Source organism: Cyanistes caeruleus, chromosome 8 (assembly GCF_971803275.1).
Source record: "Cyanistes caeruleus chromosome 8, bCyaCae1.hap1.1, whole genome shotgun sequence".
NCBI lineage: Eukaryota > Metazoa > Chordata > Aves > Passeriformes > Paridae > Cyanistes > Cyanistes caeruleus.
The window spans coordinates 7,264,275-7,290,590 of NC_141708.1; the positions used below are offsets into that span (position 1 = coordinate 7,264,275).

At 36.8% G+C, this 26,316-nt stretch overlaps 1 protein-coding gene across 5 annotated transcripts in view; it reads right to left on the minus strand.

Annotated features, from left to right (window-relative positions):
• The window catches only part of ATRNL1 (attractin like 1), a 432,328-nt gene that overhangs the window by 89,865 nt on the left and 316,147 nt on the right, over window positions 1-26,316 (minus strand). For 3 of the 5 annotated variants that reach the window (XM_086899052.1, XM_086899055.1, XM_086899056.1), the window contains one exon: window positions 23,534-23,641. The exons of the other annotated variants lie outside the window; for them this stretch is intronic. In XM_086899052.1, the coding sequence (XP_086755178.1) occupies window positions 23,534-23,641 (108 nt within the window). The remainder of the gene's footprint in view (window positions 1-23,533; window positions 23,642-26,316) is intronic. 5 annotated transcript variants of the gene reach the window in all.

A 26,316-nucleotide genomic window follows, 5' to 3' on the forward strand; every position in this document is an offset into this window, starting at 1 on the left:
AAATGTTTTACAGAGGATCAGATACCCAACCTTACACTTCTCACCACTTATTATGTTGCTAAAGGATAAACTTGCCTGTTGAGTGAGATACAGATTTTTAGAACAGTCCAATTAACTGTACTAGCCATAAAAAGGTTTGATGTGTTCTTCTGCTGGGGGTTATAGATCTTACTTGTAGTCAGATTATATTGCTCACTTTTATTTGAGAAGAACAAAAGTACCACATTCCCTCGCTAGATCACATCCCATGCCTGGATTTACTGTATTCATTTCAAGGACAGATGATCAATTGTGATCATTGCTCTGCTTAGAATCTGAGCAGGTCACAGACAGACTGACAGTGATGGTAGAAGTCTTTCCAACACTTTCATTAAGATCTAACATTTCTGCAGCTGTACTTTAAGGCATTCTGTTTTGCCCTGCACAAAACATAGATACAGACTTATTTTTAAAATACCACTTCTAAGATATCATCCACTTCTAACAATGCTCAACTTTTCAAAAGTCCAAGTTTTCCTTTATCTGTAGCCTTTTCTTTTCAGCTCTTTATCTTTAAACAGATAACACTGAAAAGAATAAAGAGAAATGTCTTTAAAGGGGAAAAGCTGCCAAATCTTATACAGATGTACAGCTAGTAATGATCTCAACAATATTACAGTTGCAATTATTTATCCACTTAAATAAAATCCTGGGTTGTTTAAAAAAAATGAATGTAAATGAAACAAATTCAATAAGTCAAAATCTGTCAAGATCTGTAAAGAATAACAGTTTACAAGTAAACTATGTAATAGATAGAATACTTTTTCCTTATCTTGCATGAAGCTTTTTAGACTAGAAATTGCTCATTGTTTCTTGAGTATAAAAGGCTTTATGTATTAGTTGGAAGATAAAGTTAAATCCTGACAGCCAGAAGAAATTCAGGTTTCCATCAAAAATGAGAGTTGGTATATGCAGAGAGGGACAAAAAGTCACTGCAGTTCTGTGGCCCAGAGAGAAACTTGGACCTTCAGGGGACCCCCTCTAAACTTCAAGTTCTTGTATCAACACATTTTTTTTCCCATTAAGAAATACCTTAATTAAAAGAAGAAGCTCACCTAGTGGTAGTTTCAAATCTCAAATTCAGAGAGAACAATTTCTCTGGGAAGACTCAATATCCTACTACAGTGAGTCTTTGTCAAACATCACTTACTTGAGGTAAAAAAAAAAAAAAAGATGACAGAAAGGACACTGCTGTATTTATGCACACAACTGTGTGTGGGGTGAGAGAAATCCACCTTTTGATGAAATAGCTTTTTTTTTTTAACATACACTGGTGATGATTGATTGTAGAAAATTCAAAAGGGTGACTTTACAGATAATTGGCCCTGACTAACAAAAGCAAACAACATTGCAGCTTTTTGTCAGCAGTGGGATGCAATTATGCACCATTAATTAAACTGGCATGCCAATGAAAGGTCAGATAACACAACATAAAGGAAGAAAGTAGTTCTATACTTTGAGAATGTTATTGCTTGAAAATGTTGGTGCTTATATAGCACTCTTGGAGTGGGAAGAAACCATTCTTCATTTGAATCAGGTGAAAATTTGGAGTCAGATTCTGTTCTGACTTAAATACAGAACATTAAATAAAACAAGGTGATGAAACTAAGGAAGGTGTTGCAAACTTTAAGGTAGCCACCTATCCTTTCATCCTCAAGTGGCAGGTCTGCTCAGGAATGGGGACATCACATAGAAGGCAGAACATTTTCACTTAGTAGGGGGTCACTAGCCTTGCAAGCACTAATTTAATTCAAAGTAGAATACCTAACTTTCCTTATGACTGCATATGCTTTCATTAAGATAATCTACTGCTCTCAATGTTATTTTTATTCCATGCCTTCTCCCAGGCTGATTGCTCCCAGTGCCAACATTTCAGGAGGTACATTTGCCATTTGTGATGCTTTGCATCACAGAACTTGAGCCACAATTAGGAACCAAAAACCCATCTTTATTAGCAGTAAATAATTATTTTTTTCCCTAGAGAAGTCACTTTTAGCTGGATTCTTCATCAAGTGCTTTCCCCCAGTTGCTTTATTTGCAGAGACTAATTTGGCAATGAATGATAAATGGCAGCAAGCTTTGTGCCTTTGTACATGTAGTCCAAATACCCTAGTAAATAAAAGACACAATAACTTATGATATCATCTCTGCATGCAATATATATGGCTTTTCCTGATTCTTTCAATTTTTCTTAATTAATTAGAAGTAAATATGCAACCTTGAAGGCCAAAAGCTTCTGAAGTAAAAAGCACACAGTGTTCTAATGTCTGTCACTAATGGAGTCAACTGTGCCTCCTTGCCAGGATGAAAGAGACTAGAAAAGATATTCCAATACTGCTGCTTCCTCTCCCAAAGCAGAATTGAGACTTGGCAACAGTTAAAGATGGAAAAAAATTGTGCCAAAGAACATCTCATGGACATGCCTTCTCCCTGGCAGGCTGGACTTGGGTTAGGTGATCTACTGGAAGGGCAACAGAAGTTGACAGCATTTGATTTCTCAGGTTCAGGCTAGAAAGTCTGGGGTCTTGGCAGGGGCAGGGTGGTGTTCTTTAAAAACAACAGCAAAAAGCAAAACCAAGCATAAACCCCAACAAAACTCCAGCCAGTTTACCCCTATCTATCCATATTCAGATACATTCCCCCTCCCTTCCAATAAGAACAGCAGATTCAGTAAAATAATGAAGTGATTAGATTGCTGACGAAGAACAGAAATGGACTAAATTAAAAATATTTTCATTTTTCTTTCTGGTTTAGTAGAGAAACCTTCTATTTCCCTTGACATACTAAAAAGCCTGACTCTATCTCCTTTTCTCATGTTATTTTAACTTTTCACAGATAAATTGCTAATGGTCACACTAAACACTGAAATGTAATTTATCAGTAAGGCAAATCAAGCTTCCACAGCAAGCTATGCAGGGTTCATATTTAAATACAGCACTACTCCATCACACTTGGTAACTTAAAGGCAAGTATTTAATTGCATGAAATGTTTTTAGAGGTGAGGGAATCAGTGTAGTGAGATTGTTTTTGAACAAACTAAGTGGAATAAGCATTGATAAAAAAAAACAAATAATTGATGTTGAAAGTGAAAGTAAGTCAGAATAAGATAAATCCCAATTCCTGGAGTTTAACTTGATGTAAAATCTAAGCAGAAGGGAACTTGAAAACTAGGTTAACCTCTCTTTCACTTTGCATTTCTTTCAACATTGAAGTTGTGGGTTATTTTAAACCTGTGGTTTTGTCTAACTGCACATCTCCCCAAATGGTAAATACCTATTTCTTTCCAAGTCTCTCCAAGCTGCCAGAGAACACCTTTGATACTATTCATTGTATCCAGCCTTGTGCTTAGGCAGAGAATGCTACTCTTAGGTAATGGTTATCCTGAGCAGCTATAGCGCCATTAACTTGTCTCAAATGCCCCATTTTTAGAGATTGTCCTTGTTAGGAGCAATTTTGAAAGAGGATAGAGCAGCTGAAAAGGACTGAGTATTTTAGATTAGGCTATTATAGTAAAATTGAGTATCCCAATCAAGTTCTTTGGTATCTAAACTGATTTATCACATCCTAGCTCTCCTGTGCTAAAAGAGGTCTGAAAAAAGTATGCAGCAGCAATTTTGTAGCATTTCATGTTAGGCTTCCTTCATCCCCACAGGTCAGATTCTGATTTAGATTAAAATATCTACTAGAAAAATAAAAAATCCTCTACCTTAATATTATATTACTACATCAAAGAGATGTTTCCAACATCTCTCAGGCTCAATCTAGCAGACAGTAATTTGGAGACAATGGGAGCGATTTTGAGAGAATCCCTGATTGTTTCTAAGGTAAGGAAGCAACATTAAGGAAAAAACATCAGGGATATTCCTTCTGAGGCAGCTCAACTATCACAGCACATCTTGCTCAGATACAAAACTCAGGTTTCCTTCCAGCTTCTTCTCCAGACAGTTCCACAAGAAGCAAGCAGGCATTTAGATGACTTTTGTATGCTTTCCACCTCCTTGAAACCATGACTCATAAGATGAAAATGATCTTATTTCACTGTTTAAACTCTTGCACAGTATTCAGTTATTCAGTGACCAAGTAAAGAGGCACCCACCACACATCATACATCATTAGAATATTTGAAAAAGCTTTCAAAACCAGGACACTCATTACAAATTGCTGAAGAAAACCAGAGGTGAACAGAACCATACACAAATGCTACTAATGTACCTAAATAAAACATATAGCCCTCCAGACTGCCACCTACTCAAGACTAATATTAGTTTTTAAACCTCTCTTAGAAGCAACAAGTTCTACTTCTTTCCATGAAAGAAAGGCTTTTATTCATGTGAATGTGGTCAGAGCCATTCTCCTGATTTGCAAGAGGAATGCAGTGTTTACATGGGCAAAGTAGGGCTCTGGGCCAGGACTCACGTTGAATAAGACAAGAGCTCATCTAATGGAATTTAAGGGTGTAATATTATGTAATTAACTTCTTGTCAACACAAATCAGAATAGTTAATGTAGGGTGTGTTGCTGCAGTCAGGGGCAGGTGAGCAGACCCTCGCTCTCCAGGGAAGCCCCTTTGACTCCAAGGCTGCTCCAAGCTGATCAGTCCTGGCATTCTCTGCAGTCACTGCAGCCACATTCTTAGAGCATCTGTCCATAATGATCTGGCAGTGGGGTGGATTTGCTCCTTTGCAATACTGAATTCCAAGAAAGCCTGATCTAAATGTGAGGGAAGATGCAAATAGTTATTAGATAGCCTTAGAAGAACATGATTTGATGGTGCTTCTCATCATAATATTGCTGATGATTACTCCCTCAAGTCTCTTCAGAAGAGGCTAGGACTTTTCACATGCAGCCAAGCAGCTTTCAAGAGGATATGCAAGACTAAACATTCTGTTTTGAAATCCTGCATAATGATATGTATTATAGAATCAGTTTTTGTTGTGTGTTTTTCAATTTAGCATGCATAATTTTCAGTTTTGCTAGTAATTCAGAAAGCTATAATGCTTACTTAATTAGTCTAAGCTCGGTAATTCAGCCAATGAAAATGAGTGTTTAAGTTATATTAATTGTAAACAATGTTAACAGTTAATTTTCTGAATGATGGAGCAACATAAAAACAAACTTGACTAACACTAGGATTAATTAATTGATTAGCTAGTTTCTGTTGAGAATTATATTCAATAAGAGTCTGTCAATACAAATTGCTATCAATTGCAACTTTATGAAGTGCCAAGAATAATGGGTTCAGGTGCATACTAGAACTAGTTGTCATGAATGCCAATTTACCACAGAGAAATGGATTGTTTATCAGCTAATTTAATTTCAGACAGCTAACTCACTTGTAATAACTCATTTTAGCATTGAATTTTCAAGAACTTGAGCGTTGTTAAAAGCAGCAGCTTGCTTTAATAAGTTTGCAAATTTAAATTCTTCTGTAAATAATTTAAAGCAGACTGTAACCCAATTTTGCCATTGACTACTTGGAAAATATTTAGCTATATTATTCACCATCCAGACACCCCTATTTTTCCCACCATGTTTCATTACAAATGCCTGCCTACTGCTGCAGTGTTAGACTTGGGTCTGTGCTTTTAACAACACTGGGATGGATGCAGTGTCCTCTGTTGCTTCTGGCTGACTCAGCCAAACACTCTGTAGAAGTACTTAATACACTTCAGCACATCTGGACAGTTTGATGTCCAGATGCAGAAGAAGAAAATGCAGAGATGGTTTACAGCAGACTGGAAGGACACAAAAGTCCTCTGGTTTGGACCACAGGATGGGTTTAGCTCATCCTGTGCTTCCTGTGCCTTCTCTCTGAACTCTTCTAGAGTTCAGATGGGAACTGGGAACAAAAAAAGTTAAGCAAAAAGCAGCCTATTTGGAGCCTTTGAAAAATTATGCAAAATATCAATTTCTTAATGGCTCTGATGAAGCTGTCAGCTAGAAACAATTTAATATTCTTATGAAAAGACCTTCCCCTTCCAGGTTTTCAGCAGTCACTGAACTTCAGTTACAATGACTGAGTAAAAACATGCAGTTACACTACAATGAAAAAGTGAGATGGCATAATAATGTAAGAGTTTATTAATCTGCATAAAGCTTTACATCCAGGAACCATGTCAGTCCATGCCTGTAAATAGACATTCTGCAACCCTAAATACTGTCAAGCCTTTTTTAATTTGCTTTGCAAACGAGGCACTGAAGTGAATCAGTGTTCCAGCACACCTGCAATAGGTATGTGACAGAGCCCAGCACCTTGCAAGTCACAGCTGTCAAACCCTACTGAGTGTAAAGGCTCCTCCCAGTTTCATGCACTTACTGCAGGTACCTCACCTGAGTGTGCAGCATTCTTGTTAGCCAAGGTAGATCACTTTACATTTCAAAATAACTACTGTATTAACACTCTTCTGTAATCTGTGACTTCAAGGAAGATCAACCACACTTGCAAACAAGCAGGAATAAACTAAAATATTTAGAAAGCCCTTTCAACTTCCCTTTAGTAACATAAATTATTTTAACAAAATAAAAAGTCCAACAGCAAAAGCTTTGAAATGCAATCTCAAAAATAGGTCAGACTCTTACTTCCTATCTTCTCTCTTACAGGATGAAAAGCTGTCTGTGCTTTGCCTCATGACTTTTCTCCTTATGGGAGCTTCCATAAATCATTTCTGTTAGGAAAAAGTAATCCATGGACTAAGCCTGTCCTAGAGCTACAGACTGAGCTTCCACTGTGAAGATGCTGCAGGCTGAACACAGATGTTGACCAACCTAGTTAAAAATTGAACAGCACATAACCAGCACTAGAGCAGCACCACTGTTTATTAGATATCACTCAAAACATCTTTATAAGTGAAGTATTTTAACCCTAGCTTCAAGTCAGACTAATACCATGACATTTTACTTCAACTTAGAACTCTTCTTTTCTAGAAGTCTGGTATTTCCTTCCCCAAGAATATTAAATTGATTTTCCAGATTCACAGCTACAGCGACACAAATGAGGAGGTAATCAGAGATTTGATTTAGTATCATTACCCAAGCTAACACCTCACAAATCTGTGCTGACATGAATCAAATGGTTATTCCCACCTGCCAGCAAGAGTTTGATAGCTGAAAGGCAGGGGAAAATATGGTATTTGACATTTTCCTTCTAGCAGGAGGCTCAGTTAAGAGTTTATAAATTTATTATAAACACACAAAAGAGGTTAAAAGAAAATTATCTATATTCAGTAAATCAGGATAATAGTTTAATAGTTTTAAAATGTACTCCTCACCTCCTCAGTATGTTGAGAACTTAGTAAAAACTACTTAATGCTTCAGTTTTCAAATTGTTTTAAAGAAATTTTCTGTAAAGAAATATGTTCATACTTCATTAGTTAAACTGCTACAAAATTAGAACTACAAAAATTTGCAATTATGACAGAACAAAAAGGGTCGTATTTCAAGGTTGCAAGGCATTAGCACATGACTGAAAACCTATGAGTGGATCTTACTTTCAGTTCAGCACCAGAACTGACTGATCCAAGCAGGAATATAGATCAAAATACAGGCAGGTTATAACAAATTGTATTTGTGACGAAGTGACAGCTAATATTCCTATTGCCATCCTATAATAACTGATACTCGAGCACATACAACCCATTACTTTATTACTTTACATGGGAATAAAGTCTTTCTACTAAAGCTTTCAGATTATAAATAACACTGATCTGTATGATACTGTTATTATTGAAGGACACCATGCACGAGACAATGTTGAGGAAGATGAATGCATCACAATACAGCTGAAAGCAAGGTCCGACCTAAACACAGAATGCATTCATTCTTAAGGGGGAACCGGGACACAGCAGCGAAGTGCAGGGATGCATTTACACAGCATTTGTAAAATTATGATCATTTTTGACCAGAATCATACCAAGAATGAAGCATTAATAAAACCACACCAGTTTATGATCAACTCTCAGATTTCAACCTTTGGTACCAGTACCAGGCCACACCAAGGGGACAGAAAATGGAGAACTGCAGTGCATTCAGAGAAGAGCTCCAGAACAAACTGTGGCCTGGAAATATGCTTTGAAGTGTCAAGAACTGTATTTGCTTTACTGAAAAACTTTTAAAAGACTATTAAATCAAAATCTACAAGTACCAATAAAAGCTGAAGACTCTGAGACTCGTAATGGAAGAAGGCAAGACAACTTTAAGTGGCTCTTAAATTTATCACAGCTCAAGTTAAGGCATGATTTTAAACAGACCATAAAAAACAGGTGAAAAGTATTAACCACTGGAAGACTAGATCCAAAAGGGGCAATCTGACTGAAGATGTGAGATAACTCTGGTGCTTGTTCCTCTACTCTTCTTCCCTTCCCCCTCAAAAAAACTCAAAAAACACATAAACAAAAAAGCCCCAACAATAAGAAAAACCAAAAAGCAAACAACTGTTACTTTACTGATACCTAAGTCCAAAACCAAATAAATTCCTGTTGGTGCACAAAGGAACTTTCACACAATCAGAATTTACTGCAGTCTAAATAGAGTTCATGACTTCAGTGTTTATCTCTTACAGAAGAACACGCAGGAAAACAAAAGTAAACATACTTCTGCTGAAGTTTCCTATAGAACAATGAAAAATTTAGAATTATACCTGGTCAAAGTACAGTTTTGTTAACTATTTTCATTATATTTCTAGAGAAAGACAAAGTTTTTGGTTCTGAGTTGATGGGCAATTCATGAACTACACATCACTTCAGTATAACTGGATTAAAGACTTGGACATCACTCAGTGCAGAGACTATAAAAGCCATCCCCATCTTCTGTCCTCCAGGACAGCAGCTGAGGTCACAGGGCATTTTTCTACCAAATTTGTTGAGTTCAAGAACCCTTTTCTCTACAATAGCAGAGTCACAGTTATGGCAGAAAATGACAAGAGCACCCTACAGCCTCACATTCAGGTCACAGAAATGATTGTCTCACTGCTGGCTGATGACAGCCTGGAACACCCATTTCTTCTTTTCAGTGACTATCTGAGGCACTGGACTACTGCACAAAGTAGAAATGAGCAGCCCCCTCTCTGTTTTTGAGAACAGAAGCATGAGTACAACTCCAGGAGATCATTTTTAGATGTAAATCCTGATTTGACAGAATCAGCTTTCTGCCATGTTTGAGGTACTTTTGAAGAGGCATCCCTTTTCTGTACTCCCTGCTGGCTCTGCTCCACACATGGCTCTGGATTCAGTTCTGAGTCAGGCATCTAAAAATGGATTACTACAGCAATAGACATTACAATAGCAAAATCTTCTGGGAGAAATTTATCCCAACACTTTGTGTTTTTAAATTGACAACGTATTTCTGAATGGGGGCTCTAGTTAAGCCTTGTACGTTTAGGAAAAGCTGCAGTAATTACTGGGTTATATTTTACTGCCTCTCTTACGCTGAAAGCCATATCTAGATGGAAAGGACCAATATAAATACTGTCACTTATGAGTAGGTCACTGGATAAGGAGCAAAAAAAAAACCTGGGCTTGCTTCCAATTTTTCTCTGTCAGTTTTTCTGTGTGTAAAGTGGGATGGATATCTCCTAATACATAAGAAGCATTTCTAAGCCTAAACATGAAATAAACATCATTTACGATGGAATGTTTTAAATAGCTACAAGGCTACTGAAATACTGTCATATTTGCTTTCCCCCAAAGGTTCTTTTCTGCATTGTACACATTTTACTACTTAAATTATACAAAGCTATCAATCCGTAAAAGCACATTCATACTTCAGGGAGCCTGGCTCCATACCCCACAGACACTTCTCAGTTTATAGAAATTACTCTTAGATAACACTGGAATAACCTCACTTTGTTAACTATGACACTTCAGACAATCTGGAGCATTGCAAGCATTTCAAATACTTTTGAAGCCACACCCTTAGAACAGTGATTAACTCAGCTTCACGTTATAAGGAAGGAAACATGAAATGTAATGGTGTTAATTTTCTCTGAACATGCAAACACGAGAGTGGGATGCTTCAGATAGTATTCATACAACAGAAATATTTGTTCCACTCCACAGAATATCTTTTATTCCTTCCAAATTGCTACTCTGAATCTGAATCTGTCACCTGTAGAAATACCTATGACTCCATTTTAAGCACTGAAGAAAAGTTACATATCTTTTCAAATAAAATGTCTGTTTAAACACTATTGCAATTTATGAGGAAACTAAATTTCATGCATTAATTTTTATAAGAAACCCTTATTTCTACAGAAGACTCTACAGATCATCTTTATGCAAACAGATTGAAAAATACTTTAAAAAGTTGAGTTTTCTCCTCAGAGTCAGTAACAAAGTCTTATAAACTTTAAGAGATTTCAGAATGTTGGAAGCATTGATATTCTTCCCTCTTTATTCCACTTAAGTGTGAGATTCCTAGCAAACAATTGCTAAAGCACGACATGCAGAAACCATAGGCTTGACTGACTGTTTTCAGTAAAATGCTCTTGAACACAGCCAGGTATGCATCAATTCTGCTTTTTAATCTAGAGTTTGAATCCAGAATTACAAACTGAGAGTTACATTTTCACGTGTGAAATTAAAGAGGGTTGCACTGTGTTTTTTTCTATGAATGAGCCGTCATTGTGCTTTAAGATGAGAAGATGCCTCACTCCTGCACAAAGCAGCACAACCTGCTTTGTGTCCACCTTTTTCAAGCTGACAGGCCTCTGTAGGCACAGACTTCATCTGTATTACACCTCACCTCTGTGCAGGTCCCCAGCACTTGAACAAAAGCTGCCCCACAGCCTCCTTGGGATCCATCCTCTCCAACATGCACCACTTTTCTCACCCTCCCATTTTACACACGTTTTCTGGTCCCATGGGAACACTTTGCATAAAGGGTGGGTACACTGAGGTTCCCCTTTCTGCTGCTTTCCAATAGTTGTCTCTGTCTTACTGCAGCTCCTGCAATGGGCAGGATTTGGATTGTCACAGCTTTTACTCACTCTATTGATCACCATTTCACAACTTTCCACCCTTTTACATAGGGTGGATAAACTGTAACATTTTTATTTACCTGATACTCCCAGTTTTAGAGATTGAGATGATTTAAATTCTGATATCAATTGGCTACTTCCTATTGAACCTCAGACCACTGTAACATGGAAGAGAAGGATTTGGACCTCCTCTCAGTGTGGGAAGCCTCATTCCCTTTCCTTAGATCATTTCCAAGGCTCCCATATCACAGGGTCAGTGATGCTGCACGCTCCACTTGATAAGCAGCAAAGGACTTTTAGATACTAAAAGATCTTAAATTGAGAACAATTGTTTTATTTTTAGCCTTTTTAAAAAGACAAAGCTGTCACTGTTTGAGTCACATGTGGGGATGACCAGAGGTGAACCAAACTGCCTTTAATTCCCATGAGTATTTCATTCATCCTTATAAAAATAAATACTACTGTTGACTGTTCACTAAGGCCATCAGTTTTCAAAAGTTTTGTCCATCTTGGAACTTACTTTAGAATGATCATTCTAATATTATATTCTCTGGCAGAATAACTTATATAGGAATGTAACATAAGAGTTCATTTGGCCCTACGTCTCTGATAATGGGCACTTTATGAAATATGAACTTCCTTATCTGTGATATATTATCTTTTCCTTGAAATATGGCTAATTACTGTCATTCATTAGAGATGAGACATTTGAGTATCATTTCTTGTGTCACATTGACTTCAAGTTGCTTATGATTGCATTAAGTTAGTGACAGGGAATTTCTGAATACAAATTTAAGAAGATTCACTATGTACCTCATAATTATTAATGTGCTGTCTTAACTGGCATTTCCAGCTATGGAACAGGGTACCAATACCAACACTTAATAACTTCACTGTCACATTCATTGTGGATTAAAATATCTATAGAAGTAGATCAGTAGCTGCATTAGGAACATCAGGTCACAGAGGACAGTTTCTCAGTTTGTAGGTTCTGGTATTTGCATACAACACTGTGGATTCACTTTCCAGGACAGCCACTCTTCCAGTTTCAAAAGGTGTTTTATATCACATTTGGGTTTTCTCCAAAACAACAGATACAACAATCACACAAGTAGTTCTGTTTGTAAATTCTGTCATAGTGCAACCAACTATAAAGTTGTTTGTTCTGAATTTTACTCCAAAGGACAGCACTGCATGTGAACATGCTTGAAAGATTAGGATATGCATTACATTATTTACAACTACAAGTTAACATATCACAAAGATTGGCATTGAATATGGTTTATCTGTTGGAAGAGTTGAAACAAAGAGATGTTGATTAGAAGGATACTGCTGAACTAGAGCTCAGACTTAACCCTGCTCAAAGGTTTGGCTCATCCCCAATCCCTTTGATTGATGTACGAGTACAGAAGGTTCATTCCAACCTACATTATCTATGAGTCTATTGTGCATGATGAATGCTATTTTCTAAAGATTAGATTCACTGTCTAATCCAAATTCAGTAAGTGAAAATATTGAATTTCAGCTTAACATGAGCTCTCCTAACAAGGATCAGTTCCTTGGCCCTATTAATGTGAAGTCTCTAAAACAGCTGATGAGAAGATGATTCTAGTGCCGCAAATACTCAGCTGACAAATAACTGAATTTCTCTGCCAGAAGTGCTCACCTTGTAACAAACTTAATGATGATAATGTTAGAAGAGAATGGTGCCTGGAGAAGATCTGCCTACTGGAGAAAAGCTGGACAAAGATGGACAAGACAGGTGAGCAGGAGGAAGCATGTGGAAGACCCTGCAATTACACATATGTACCAAGCAATTATAACCCATTGTAGATAAGAGCTTTTGAATTTCTCCTTCAATCCCAGCTCTCATTAACTACTTCTGAATAATGCTTTCTCCCTAAGCACTTCTGAATAATACTTTCTGACTTTCCCAGCTGATTTAAAATTGTTGCCCCACATAATGAGTTGATTGCACTACTTTCACCTCCTAATGGCAGCTTCAGTTCTATGATACACTTGGACATTTTAAGTCCTTTGAAAAACTGTCTGAAGCAGAGTAATAGAGCACACCTTAGCAGCAAGGGCTATTACAGAGATTGCTGCAAAAACATCTGCTCTCCCCTTTGCTTTCTGTGCTGGCTTTCTAAAGAATATAAATTAAAGGTTTCAGACCTTATCCTCAAGATACTCAGTGGCTAAGACAACATATCTAAAACACTGCCTAAAGTCTGTAATCAAATCTTTATCTATTTTTTTTTCCTTAACTTGCACAGTAGAAATTTTTGGAACAAAGCCAATTCCAAGTATTACAAGATATGTAAGTTTTTTGGATTAGGTCAATGATGTTGAAGAATTAGCTGGTCGGCAGACGTTCACAAACCCCCCTATCCTTTATCCCAAATGCTAGACAAGTTTCTCTGACTTTGCCCTCTTACATCAATTCAAGCCCAAATGTGTGTGAAAAAAACAAGCCCAAAGCATGACATCACATGCTAAATGCACTGGATTTCTGCCACTTCCAGTTGTGGAAGCCAATGGCTGTATGCATGTGAACCTACACAGCTCCCTACTTCCCTTTCACCTTGAGCTATTACATCTTCACAGAATTAAAAGTCACTAATGAGACAGACATCTTGGTTAGTTTAAATACTTCTTTAGCTATTTATCTTGCAAAGTAGTTGCAAACTGGTTATAAACTGTTGCTAGATCAAAAGATGCTGCACTTTGCTGCCATTTCAATGAATATTGTCCATGAAAGTGTCCTAACAGAATAAAAAGAGATGCTCAAACTATTCTGGAGAAAAAGAAAATTAAATATTCGGATTGTAGCACTTCTTCTACCATTTAATTATAGTAGGAAATGAGAAAACTAAAACATTTTTTCAATGTAAAAAAAAGTGTATTTCTGCAATTACTCTGTATTTAACCATACACAAAAATCCACTATTCCTCAATAAACCATCAGAGTAAGTCGAATATTGAATATTTCACTACTTTCCTTTTAATGGTACACTGGCAGATCTATATTGTGCTGCATTAGGACCTGGTGCAACACTACCTTGAGTTCAACAAGTGAGTGATGGGAGAATGTAATTCAAATAACATTCATGATCAATGCCTGAAGTACAGAGAAGAACACAAGAGTTGGCTTTGGAAATTATTTTTTATGTTTGTCTAACTTAATTTATAAAAAAAGCGGTAATATTTTCCTTTTTTTAAAAATATATAATTTCACAATTTCCTTAATGAAAAATAAATAACCAAGAAAGACACACTTTACAGCATCCATATGCCCAGAGGGAAATGATCTCACTGGATCTCACTGCCAAAGTCATGTCAGTGACTCTTGGTATATTTAGTGGTGATCTTAAAGATCATCCTGCACTTGTGTGCTTGGTGTTGCAAAACAAATTATTTTTGTGAGTCATTGGATAATGCTCTTTTCTGCACATAAAATGACATTTAAACATGTTCAGAAGGGTATATTTTATTCCTTCTGATTCCTACAACTTGAAATTTTTCTCAATATAAAATAAACTGCTTGCCTACTTTTCCAAAAGCCCAGTGACTTTTCCTTTAATAACAAATAAGTTGTTTCTAGAAAAGAATAACTGTTTATTAACTCCAGCTGGTTCAATATTTGTACATCATTTTGAAAGTCCTAAACAGTTGAGACAGGAAGCTGACAGCAAGTGCCTCTATAAACTTTCCAGTCTCTTACTGAAAGCTGGGTAATAAAGATAGGAAAAAGGTCATTTTGCCAAGGATATAGTACAAGGAATGACACTCAGAAAAGCAAAATTTTACTTTAAATAAAAATCTAATAAGATTAATAAATACCCAAGATGAAAAAAGGGAAAATCTTATTTCTTACCTATGTGTTAAAAACTTTACTGCTTCACACTAATGAACACTATTGTTTTACAGTCTTTGTTATAAGGAAGCTCTAACAGATTTGTAAAGTACACTACATTTATATCTGGAAGTGATCGTGTATCACAAATACTGCTGATTTTTTAAAGGACATAGCCCTGGTACAAACTCACTGTTCTTCCCAATTTCACTGCAGTCTAACTGCCTTTTTAACTTCTGCTTTACTGCAGTGTTTAGTTTATTGCAGTGTACCATTCACAATCTTTTGATTTTCAGAATAAATTGTCCAAGGTTTCTTTAGTACCATTAGAGAATCACACCATTGGCCTGATTGAGCCCATTCATGTTTCAAATTCCAATATTTTGCTGTTATTCCTGTTCAGCAAAGATAATTCTTCAGATTATTACTGAAATTAACACGTTGTACAATGTTTCTACCTCTGCATTGCTAAAGCCAGTGAATGGAATCCACACCCTGTAACTCACATAACCAGCCTCATGGTTTATTAGAAAATTTAAATTACACCAAAGTGATCCAGTCTGCCTGTAAGCAGTCACCCCCTCTTGAGCAATTAGAAGAAAACCAGAAACTGCCTTTCACAATAAGCAGGGGAAGATATTAAAGTACTTTTCTTCAGCATAGGAAGGACATGGACCTGTCAGAGTGGATCCAAAGGAAGGGCACCAAAATTACAGAGAGAAGGAAAGCCTCTCCTGTGAGGAAAGGCTGGGAGAGTTGTGGTTGTTCAGTCTGGAGAAGAGAAGGCTCTGGAAACAAGAGCTGATAAGAAACATGGGAACAAACATTTTAAGAGGGCACATAGTGACACACAACAGTACCCAGTTCTACCTGGAAACATGGGAAATGGCTGATGAAAGGCTATCGTTTCTGTAGCTATTTCTTCTCCTCTTTCCTTTTAAAGATAGAAATGCCCTACTTTATAAAATAAGAAATAACTTCTGATCTAAAACCAAAAGAGGTACTAAGAAAGTACACACATATACAAAGAGCAGAAAATGGCATGTGCAAATCAGGTGTACAGAAAGGTCCAGTAAAAAGAGAAATATTCCCAAATATGTGCTTTTTAGTTATTCTGATAGCATAACTATTTCCATGCTTTAGTATGTTCAGTTTAAATAATTCTGGAAATATCTCATTGAGATGGATTTCATATCCAATGGCAAGATTTCCATGACCAAGAAGAATCCAAAGGGTACTTATAAATATAAGTATATAGATATTGCTTTGTATTTGCTGAATTTTGTACCTGTCTGCTTCATGAAATAAGATGTTGCAAAAAATTGAATTTATTAAAAGGTACGGTGTCATTATTCATAACATTTACAGACACATATAAACACTTCTGCTTGAAAACATTCAGAATAATTACTTTGATACTTTGGATTTGCAATTATGCATTGATATGCATTGATTTAAGAGGTCTATTCACAGCATGCCAATACCACTGAAACACCTACACTTTGCTGGTAAGCCAAAATTCCTCCAATTGAGCATGAAATTTCTTTGCAATTTTGTTCAACACAAATCATATATTTTAATCCAAACAATTTCTGTAGTCATCTGATTATGCAGCACATGTGCCAAATACATTTTGTGAAGTGGAACGATACATTTTTATCAAAAAACCTACAGAAAATCAGGTTCTCAGAGCTAATTGTGAATTTACAGATCCTACAGCTCATGAGTTAATTAATAACTAAAGGCTTTACTCTCTTGGTAGGGTGAAATATTAGGACATCAACCTTCCTCTAGACAAATCTCCCATACATCATGTCCAAGGTATTCTCACAACACATGAGGACAGAAATAAGGAAGGAGAGAAAAGAATATAAGGATTAAAACTATTTTTTTTTTCACATTTAGAGACTGGGTACACTTTAGAACTGGTATAGGATTTTTAAAAACTTTAAGTTAAGGACTCAAGCAAAACATCAACATGTTTTGAGGTGTTAGTGTATATTTTAGGAATAAACACACACACAAATATGTTCTGTATGAAAAAGAAAAAAAAAAAAAGTGGATTACTCCAGGCAGCATTTCTCAGATTATTTTTAGCTTTCCCATATGCCAAGGAAGAAAAATACTACTCAGGAATCTTAAAATATTACTAATGTAATTCTGTGCAACAAACTGAACATCTATACATTTTACATTGATTTAGTATACACAACACACAAAAATTATAGATGTGACCAGTATGCATGAGCAGCTATTTGTTCTGAATCATAGGCTCAGAACACTCACACATTTCTAGACATACATTTTAAGTGAAGCAGCAAAAATCTTAGGCAAATGTGAAAATATTTAACTGGGCAGAGCGACCCTGTTGTGCGTAACCACTGAATGAGGAGCAAAACAGTGTGAAATCAAAACATCTTATTTCATTAGAAACTTCATATGAGGAAGGAGGTGGTGCAAACCAAACAACGCTGCTTTGGGGTAAATGCTTTTCTCTAGTGGAAGAACCACCAGATGTGAATTTTGGTGATATAACATCCCTTGCACATAATATCACAAAAAAACACATGCAATGTGAAGCAATCATTTACAGAGAAGAAAACATACTGTAAAGAAGGGTTTAACAGAAAGTGACTCAATAGCTCAGGAGAAAGTTTTCTGGATGAACAGTACTGAGAGAGTGGGCAGAGAAGACACTGAGCCATCAAGGCTGAAGTGCAGCACAAGATAATGGAGCTCTTGAGGCAGTGGACAGCAAATTTAACATGATCTTTGAGCAATACAGAAAAGCAGAAAATGAGATCCAATACAGATTATCCTCTTCTGTGTCAGGTATGACATCTGAGTACATTTCTCTGAGATCTAGGAGTCTGGGATGCATGGATTCTGAAAGACTATAAAAATGGCAATGCACTTGTTATGACGGAAAAATAATTACATTATCATTACAGACTTCAAGGAGAATATTGAAGCTATTCCAAAAAAGATGGAGATAATGTTTGGAACATCTACAGTCAGGGAGAGGCTGGGGTCAGAGATGACTTAACAGTTTCTGATCTTGCAAGAAAACTGGGGATGTAAGTCAATGAATAAAACAGAAAAAGTGAAAAGAAGGGTCATAAATCTTCAGTCCCAGAAAACTAACATTGCAGTGAAGGTAATTAAGGTATTCAAACAACAGAAATGGAACATTTTCAGAGAGTCTGAAGAAGGAAGAGCTAGGGAACAATCAGAATAATAATAAAGACAGAGCTGAAAGGAGGTATCTAATGCAGCTATGGTACATGGTACCGGAGAAATGTTTGTCCATCCTGCTTTAAAAAGCTTCCGATAAAAGAAATTCCATCACCTCCCCAGGCAATTGCTTTCACTGATTCAGCTTTATTATGAGAAGCTTTTCTTGATACCTTACTAAACCTTCCCTACTACAATTTAAGTCCATTACACCTTTGCCACCTGCAGTGCACGCAAGGAAGATTTTTGCCCTCCTGATTGCTGTTAACCTTTTGCATATTTGCAAGCTATTATTCGGACTCCTTTAAATAGCCTACTCCAATTTCCCTGACTTTTCATTGTAGTTATATTTTCTAAGTCTCTGCCCACATTGTTCTCATCTAGATTCTCTCTCCTCTGGTCCCCCTTGAGCTACAGTGAGCAGCTCAGGACTGTGACATGACTTTTGAGTAAGCAAGAATTGCAAATATAATGGTCTTTGACAGTTCCTGTTGCCAAACACATATTGCCTTTATGGTCACTGGAAACAAGGTGCCCATTCAAGAGAAAATTTCACCATTATCTGAAATAAATTACTACTTTTTAGCAAGGGCAGTGGAACTATCCTGTGATACTCTAATATTAGGAACTGAGCATACCAAGAGGAAAGCTGATGATCTGTACCAAGGAGCTGGGAAGAACCTGTTCCTTGGCATTAGACATTATGTCATCAACACAATGCAGGTGTAATACTGATGAAGTAGGCAACAAGGTTAATTTTGTTCAAAATACAGTAGGCTGCATTTTCAAAAATTAGTCTCTAATTTAGTTAAATTACATAAGAAAATGAACCCACCTTAACTAGATTTATTTGTAAACCGAGCTAAAAATTCTCTATTGGAAAGAGAAGCCAGCAGCACAACTTACTAATATGTACTACAATTACTTCATCTCCACAAATCTCTACTACAGGATTTTAATGTGTCTTGATAAATCACTGTAATTTCTGGCAGCCATTCTTCGTAGAAAATGATAGCTGCTTGTGTCAGTGCACACCTTCCAATTATTTACTCAAATAAATGACAAATAATGGCAAATATTTGCTTCATACTTATCAAAAGTGCCTGAAATTCAAAACTTTTTTAATGCATCATAAATATTACTCATGAGAGATTATCCTCTAGAGAAACAAACATAGGTTTTATTCGAATTTCAAATTTTTTTACATCATCGTACCTTATCAGAAGCAGTGGATGGTCAAATATCTATGACAACTCTAGTGGAAATGCAGCAATTTAATGGGAAAATGACTGAAAGATCTACTGTGTGCTTTTCTGCAGAAATAATTGTGAAATAAGTTCAATATTAAAAAAAAATCCAAGTAATACCATAAATTTACCAAGTGGATGATCATCCCAGCATTAAACCTGCACTTGGATATTCTGCAGGCAATAACACACCCGTTTTTACTCCAGCAGATAAAGCACAGTAGATGCTGCTGTTCTGTCTTAGCATGACCAGATATGAAGCATTTACAGCAGTATCTGTCTGATCTTACCTAAACAAATAATCTGTCCCCATTAAAAAAAAAAACAAAAAAAAACCCCAGAAATTAAGTAGAGGAAAAAAAATTGGTTTACTTCTCAATTAATATATAAATTAACTGAAATGACTGTCAGCAGCACAGTAGAACGAACTCTTCAAAAGTGATTTACATTTTAGGGGGGAAAAAAAAAATTGCCCAAAGGAGGTTTACAATATTAAGATAGCCTAAATGATTTAGTTTTTGGTATTTACTGAGAAGCAAAAAGCAGCCAAGTCTGGAAATGGCTGAGATGTCTGGAAAAAAGAAATGAAAGGAATAAAAAACATTTTAACACTGAGGGCACTGAGTGCCAAGAAGCTCAGTAACGAGTATCTATTGATCTATGATGCTACTTTGATTTTTTCTGTGATTCTGGAAAAAAATTATGGTGGTATCACAAAACAGCTAATATTCTCAAACTCTCTGGGGACAGGGTGCTTCTGCTGTTTTCTGGCTCTGCCCTTAACAGCCTGTGCTATGTGCTACTGCTGACAAGAGGCCCTTGGGAATTCTGTCTCCTTTTACCTCCCCCCTGGGTCACCAGAGACTTCCCCAGAGCTGCACAGACCTGTTCCCCCCTTGGGATCCAGAGGGTCTCTGCCTTCCAGACTTCCCCTCCTCCACCACAGTAACTTTAGATTGCTCTTGTTCTCCCCAGTAGGGAATGAGGGCTGTCCTGCTTCCAGCCACTCCTTCCTTGTAAATGCTCACACAGACTCCATCAGCTCCAAGTAGGGCAATGGAAACCATTACAGAAGCAAATGAAGATGCAGATTAGGACTAGCATGGGTTAAATATCATTAATATCATGAATATCATGGCACAACAGGAGTGGGTATTGCTTGGTACATTTGGAATTGGGACACTGACATCCTATCAGTATCATTAGCAAGGCAGTGGTTGGTGTGATTCAGGAGAGAAGGAGGGCAAGGGGAAAACTAAGTCTGCTCTCTTTTGGGTTAAGTTTAAACCAACAGTAAAAATTTAAGAGTTGTTACAAAGCCAACACGACAGAACAGATAACAAGATGAGACTTGCTCATGCAAAAGGTGGCCTGAGGAGGTAAAAACTGATAAATAAAGTTATTTAAATGGGCAAGAACAAAGGCTATTGCCAATGCCTAAAAACCCACTCAGACAGCAGGGAAGAGGAAGAACATGATGCAGATTAAAGTCCTTTGAAGGAGTTAATGTTGAGATACTGTCATTTTGTAGGCAAAACATTAGGAAAGACTGATTGATAGAGATTCCAAAATAACTGAGGTTCAATTCTCCTCTGTAGCATTTTCAGGATTTTATTTTAATCTGTTTCAAATTGCTGCTAACTGGAAATAGACCCAAACATTATCAGTTGTACTGTAAGTATCTGAACTAGGCAACCATTTTAAGTATTTATACTCTTGGGTTGTTTTTTTATCTTTTCTGAGCACTGGGTAAAAAGTGCCTTACTACTGCAAACTAAACCTCTACAGTGAAACAGCTGCTATGGATATTTACAAATAAATGTAAAATATAGCTGTTAACCAAACAGCATCATGGCATCACCACGTGCAGTCATATGGATACTGCCACGTAGCAGAGCATCGGCATTAATGCAGAACACCACTTGAACAAAACCACCACCACGTGAGGCAGGTGACATTAATGAACAGCAGCTTCTCTGTGCAGCTGAATGGAGCCTTGCAGCAGTGTCTGGAAGAGTTCAGTGACATTACACAGTGCCCAAAGGGCCCACGGATCAATGCGGTGTCACTGCAAGTGTCAGAGTTATTACAACGTCAATAAAAGTATAACAACAATGTCCAAAGTACCGGCGAGTAACACACGATGTCAATAAAAGTGTGAGGAGAGGGAATGCAGTGCACCCTCATCAAAATTGGAACCCCTGGTATATCAGAGCAAGATCTCTGCTATGCCAGCTGAACATTTTGAAGTTACCCTATATATTCTCATTTTTTCATAAAACATCTCTAGTGTTAACCCTCCAGATGGGCATCAGATATAACAAAATTATTAAAGTCATTTACAACTTCTAAATTAATACAATAAAATTATGTTTACAGCTATTTCATGCCATTCTCTTCTTAAGCATTGTGTGACCTGGATTCCTCTCAGTCCAAAAGAGCAGAAAATGAAGAATAGAATGGCAACTAAAACTTTTAGTGTCCTTTCACACAGAAGCTTAATATAGCTCCTTCATTTTTACAGAATGTATACCAAAGGACAATCAATGCTTGAATCACATTCATTCATTCCTCAGCACAATGCTTTTTTCAGATACAGATCAGTATATTATAATTCTGAATGGAGTATATTCTGTGTATAACTATGTATTAATTAGGAAAAAAACACTATGGATGCTGAATTCTAAACAATTGCTAGAAAATGCTTGGCTAGGAAAAAAAGAAGGTAATAAAAACTGTAAAATATAATTAAAATATTTTAGGATCTACCTCTTTTAGAGCTAAATAAAAGACATGAGAAAGAAAATGTGGTAATTAACTTGTGATGTTTACTTCTAAAGTTTAATTAAATAATCAGTATGTACAAAATAAGAGTTTGGATGCCTCATCTTCTACTCTCTGCCTCCATTTGAAAAGAAAACTGAAAAAAATCTTCTCAGATACCAGTGCAGAGACAGTGAAATCACATTGCAAAAAAAATTAACTTTTAACTGCAGTGTAATGTGTCCTCAGCTTGGGGAGCTGGAGAGGTCTTCTGTTCCAAGGAAAGAGGAGGCAGAAGTAAGGTGGTTTTGGTGAAGAATGTGAGGGGTCTAGTACTAGGCCAGAAAATGACACAGCTTCTTCAAAGAGATGTGTCATTTTTACTCACCATCTATTCCAAATATTTAAATTGTGACAGTAAGAACAATTGGGATGACTTCCTGTACAGCAGCAGGACAGGGCACCTCACTTTGGTAAGTACTCAAGAGCTGAATCTTTTCCTGTCTGCTATTCTTTTGTTTTACACATTGCTCATTCTCCATGAACCTTGGAGGTTTGATAGATTGTATTTAATCTTCCATTGAGACTGGTTATTGAGAAAAGAGAAGCTCTGAATTTAAGAATTGGCAGCAATGAAGAGTACAATCTTGAAAGACTCCAGAGCTAGCACACCTCATTCCCAGGTCCCACCATAAACAGGTGAAGTAATAACTGTAAACACAATATTGTAAATGAAGTTAAAGGAGTAGAGGATCATCTCTCAAAAGCTGAACCTAGATTAGATATTCATTATTATTCACATATTGTAATTTTCCCTCTATTTTCAGGTGAAACTTCTAGAATCCATTTCATGCATTATTACACCATTCCAATACCATATTGCTTTGCAAATTACTATTTCTTTTCCAATGTACTGCAATAGCAATAAAAGAATGTAGAAACGTAGTCATTCTCCTACAAACAAAACCATGCAGTACAGTCTGTGTGCTTTAAACCTCTGTGTACACAACACTGAATTTTGACTCTAAGGTGCTTTAGTTAGTTTGCCTGTTTGTTGTAATCTCTGCTAATTAAGATAGATGTTAACTAGATGGCACTGTGTACTTGAAGGACTGAGCATGACATTTGCTGTCTCCTTAATGCCCGAGTCCTGCATTCCTTCAGCTCACATCCATCACAACAGGACTGCCAGGTGAGCTGACTGTCACCCCAGCCCAGGCTAACAGATTCTCCGCTGGCTTTTGGTACAGCTTATGTCATGAGATTAAAACTCCGTGCCTTGGAAATGACAAAACACACGTAGCTGAGACTTGTCAGCTCCAGGTAATCAGATGCTGCTTGGTTTCAGAAGCAGATGCAGATGAGACTGGCAATATAAATATGCAAATCACAATGGTCCCTTGTCAGCACCACAGTTCCTACCTCTAATGGCCCTCGTAGAAAGTCTGTTTGCTCAGCTCCTACTTCCAGTGCTACATCGACAGAAGCAAAGGGGCGGCTGGCCATCTGCTGTCGCTCCCGCATAAGTTGCTGATGAGGAAAAAATGATGTTTTAACAAAATGTTAAAAAATGCACCAGATATCAGTCTGCCCTACTATTCCTCCCATTAAAACATGAGAATGCAAACAACATGCACACAGTCATATTTGTGACATCGAAGTGAGAAAATTATACTAAATCATAATCATCACCATCTATATTTACTTGAGAAACGAGCACAGGTTATGATGCCTACAAAAGGCCTTTTAGCTTGAACTCTGACAAACTTTCCAAATGAAAGCTTCCCTAACTGACGGTTTTCTCTAAATAACTTTGCTATTTGTGTAAGTTGCAAGCAAATATAGGAAATGGTTAGTAAAAATAGTTGAAGTCTAATTCCACTGATAATGCATGCATTAGAACACCTGCCAAAACCAAGTCCACTTGGCCTTCAAATTTTCATATTTCACAATTATGCCAGATGGAGTTAAGAGTGTCAGGACTCATTTATGCAGGATCTTTCCTTTACTTTCATATGAAGAATAATGTGTCAGGATTGGGAGCTCTGCACCAGCGTATTAGAATACACTCAGCTATGCTCACAGAGCTTGTATAATCCTTTCCAACCATACCAGTGTGCACAGAAGTCCCAAGCAAAACCACAAAGTTAACTCATATTTCTTCCTCAGTCTGTAATTATAATGCTTATTAAACCACAATGAATAAAAATGATGACCAGCAGTAGATATTACAGATCTTACTCCACTGGTTCAGTGCAACTAATGAAAGCATTATTAAATATTAAAGGTGAATGAGTCGTGCAATTCAAGTGGTGTGTTCCTTCAGCTGAACAGGGTGTCACAGCATCTTAGAGAGACAAAATTCTTGCAAAAATGATTTATTAGAAAATATTTGTTTCATTTTCTTAACATTTTTCTCCCTGTTATCTCTGGAAAGCTTAAAGCATTAGAAAGTGGTGTGTGAATGTAAATGACAGTAGCACTGTGACATACTGTTCATAAAAACCTTTGAAATAATAAAAGGTATGCAAGCAAATATTTGCTGGCAGCTTACTAATAAACACTGTTGATTTAAGATCTGTTGCAAAGCAACAAACTCATTTTGTAGAGCTCCTTATGCATATTGCCACGACTTGCATTTTAAGATTGTCTATAGAAATTTAAAGGTGCGCTCGTAACGTTAAAATCAGAAGGGAACAGTTGCCTCTCACTGCACGGCCAGTGCATCCCCAAGGCCTGGATTTTACAGCCATGCAGTGTTCGTCAGAAAGCACCTGCACAAATGGGCTCCCAAGTATATCACACCAAGAGGGCAATCAATATGGCTGTGGGTAAAACTGCATGTTTTATATTGAGAATAAATAAGAGCCAAGTATGAATGGTTAAGAATTGTGTTTTTAACCCTTTACCTCAAAATGGAACTGGTGGTCTCTGTCTAGGATTTACATCAGCATTGATTTGCCTCAATACAATTTGCTAATAGATTTTAAAGCTGGAAAGAGCTACTATGACCCTCCAATCCTACCAACAACCTAGCAAAGATCACAAAAACTTTAAGTATAAAATACTGAGTCACTACAACTTAAAATTACAATATGTACCTCCTGTTCCTCTTAAAATAACAAAAAATAAAGAAAACAGTGTTATTAGAACAATCCTGCCACATGGAACTCATTACAGTATTCTAAGTCTGCAGAGCTATTGGCAAGTGCTTACTTTTTAATGGGTAACCAAACACTGTTTTAAACAAATAGAATTGCTTGGGGAAAACACTTAAATAAAAACAACCTATGCTCCAAATGCACATTCTACTATTTAAAAGATTTATTTAATGCAAATTATAAGGAAATGTATATTTGATATGTTCTCTGGTTAGTTCCAGTAGGTTTTGCCCTCCTCCTGGTCAGACATTCAGGAAAACCTTTTCATTCACAGGAATATCACTATAATTTTAAAAGTCTGCCATTCGAAAAGAGTACTAAAAAGATTCTTAATTAGCTCTGTAAGCAAGAATGAAAACTTTAAAACGTTTGGTTGCCCATAAAGCGCTGCTGGTTTTGGCAGCTGAGCACTTGCACATCAAAGTGCTTTACTCAAAACACCACTGCTTTCCCTTCATCATTTTAAAACACTCTGCAAGGTGCAGGAAAGGAAAAAGAAGATGCAATGAGGGGAAATACAGGAAGATATTATGATGTTTAAAATCAGTTTTGTGGCTGGAAAGGGTCACTGCCTCCCACCATCTGCAACTGTCCGTGTATCAACACTGGGACAAAGTTCCAGAGCTTCCAGTTATGGGGAATTCCTCTACCTCACCCACAGGGCAAGGAACATGGAAACTCTCCAAACATGTGTTTCATGAGACGAGTGAAAAAGTTCTTCCTTACCTTGTCAGCAAAGAGATTAAAAAATAAAACCCACCAACAACAAAATCCCCCCACAGATTTCATCACAACTGAGGCAGAATAAACAGGGGATAGTGGAAAGTGAAACTACAATGCTGTTACTTTTATAAATGCAAGCCTAAAAAAATTACTGAATTTAAAAAAAATCACAAAAAAAATTAAAAATAAAGCCAAACACACTTCTCCAGTAATTAGGGATATTCACTTGGAGACATCAGATAAACAGATAGCATTAACATGTAATATTTGAATATTTTATCACAAATTTAATCTATAGCATTCAGAATGCAGGCACATCTC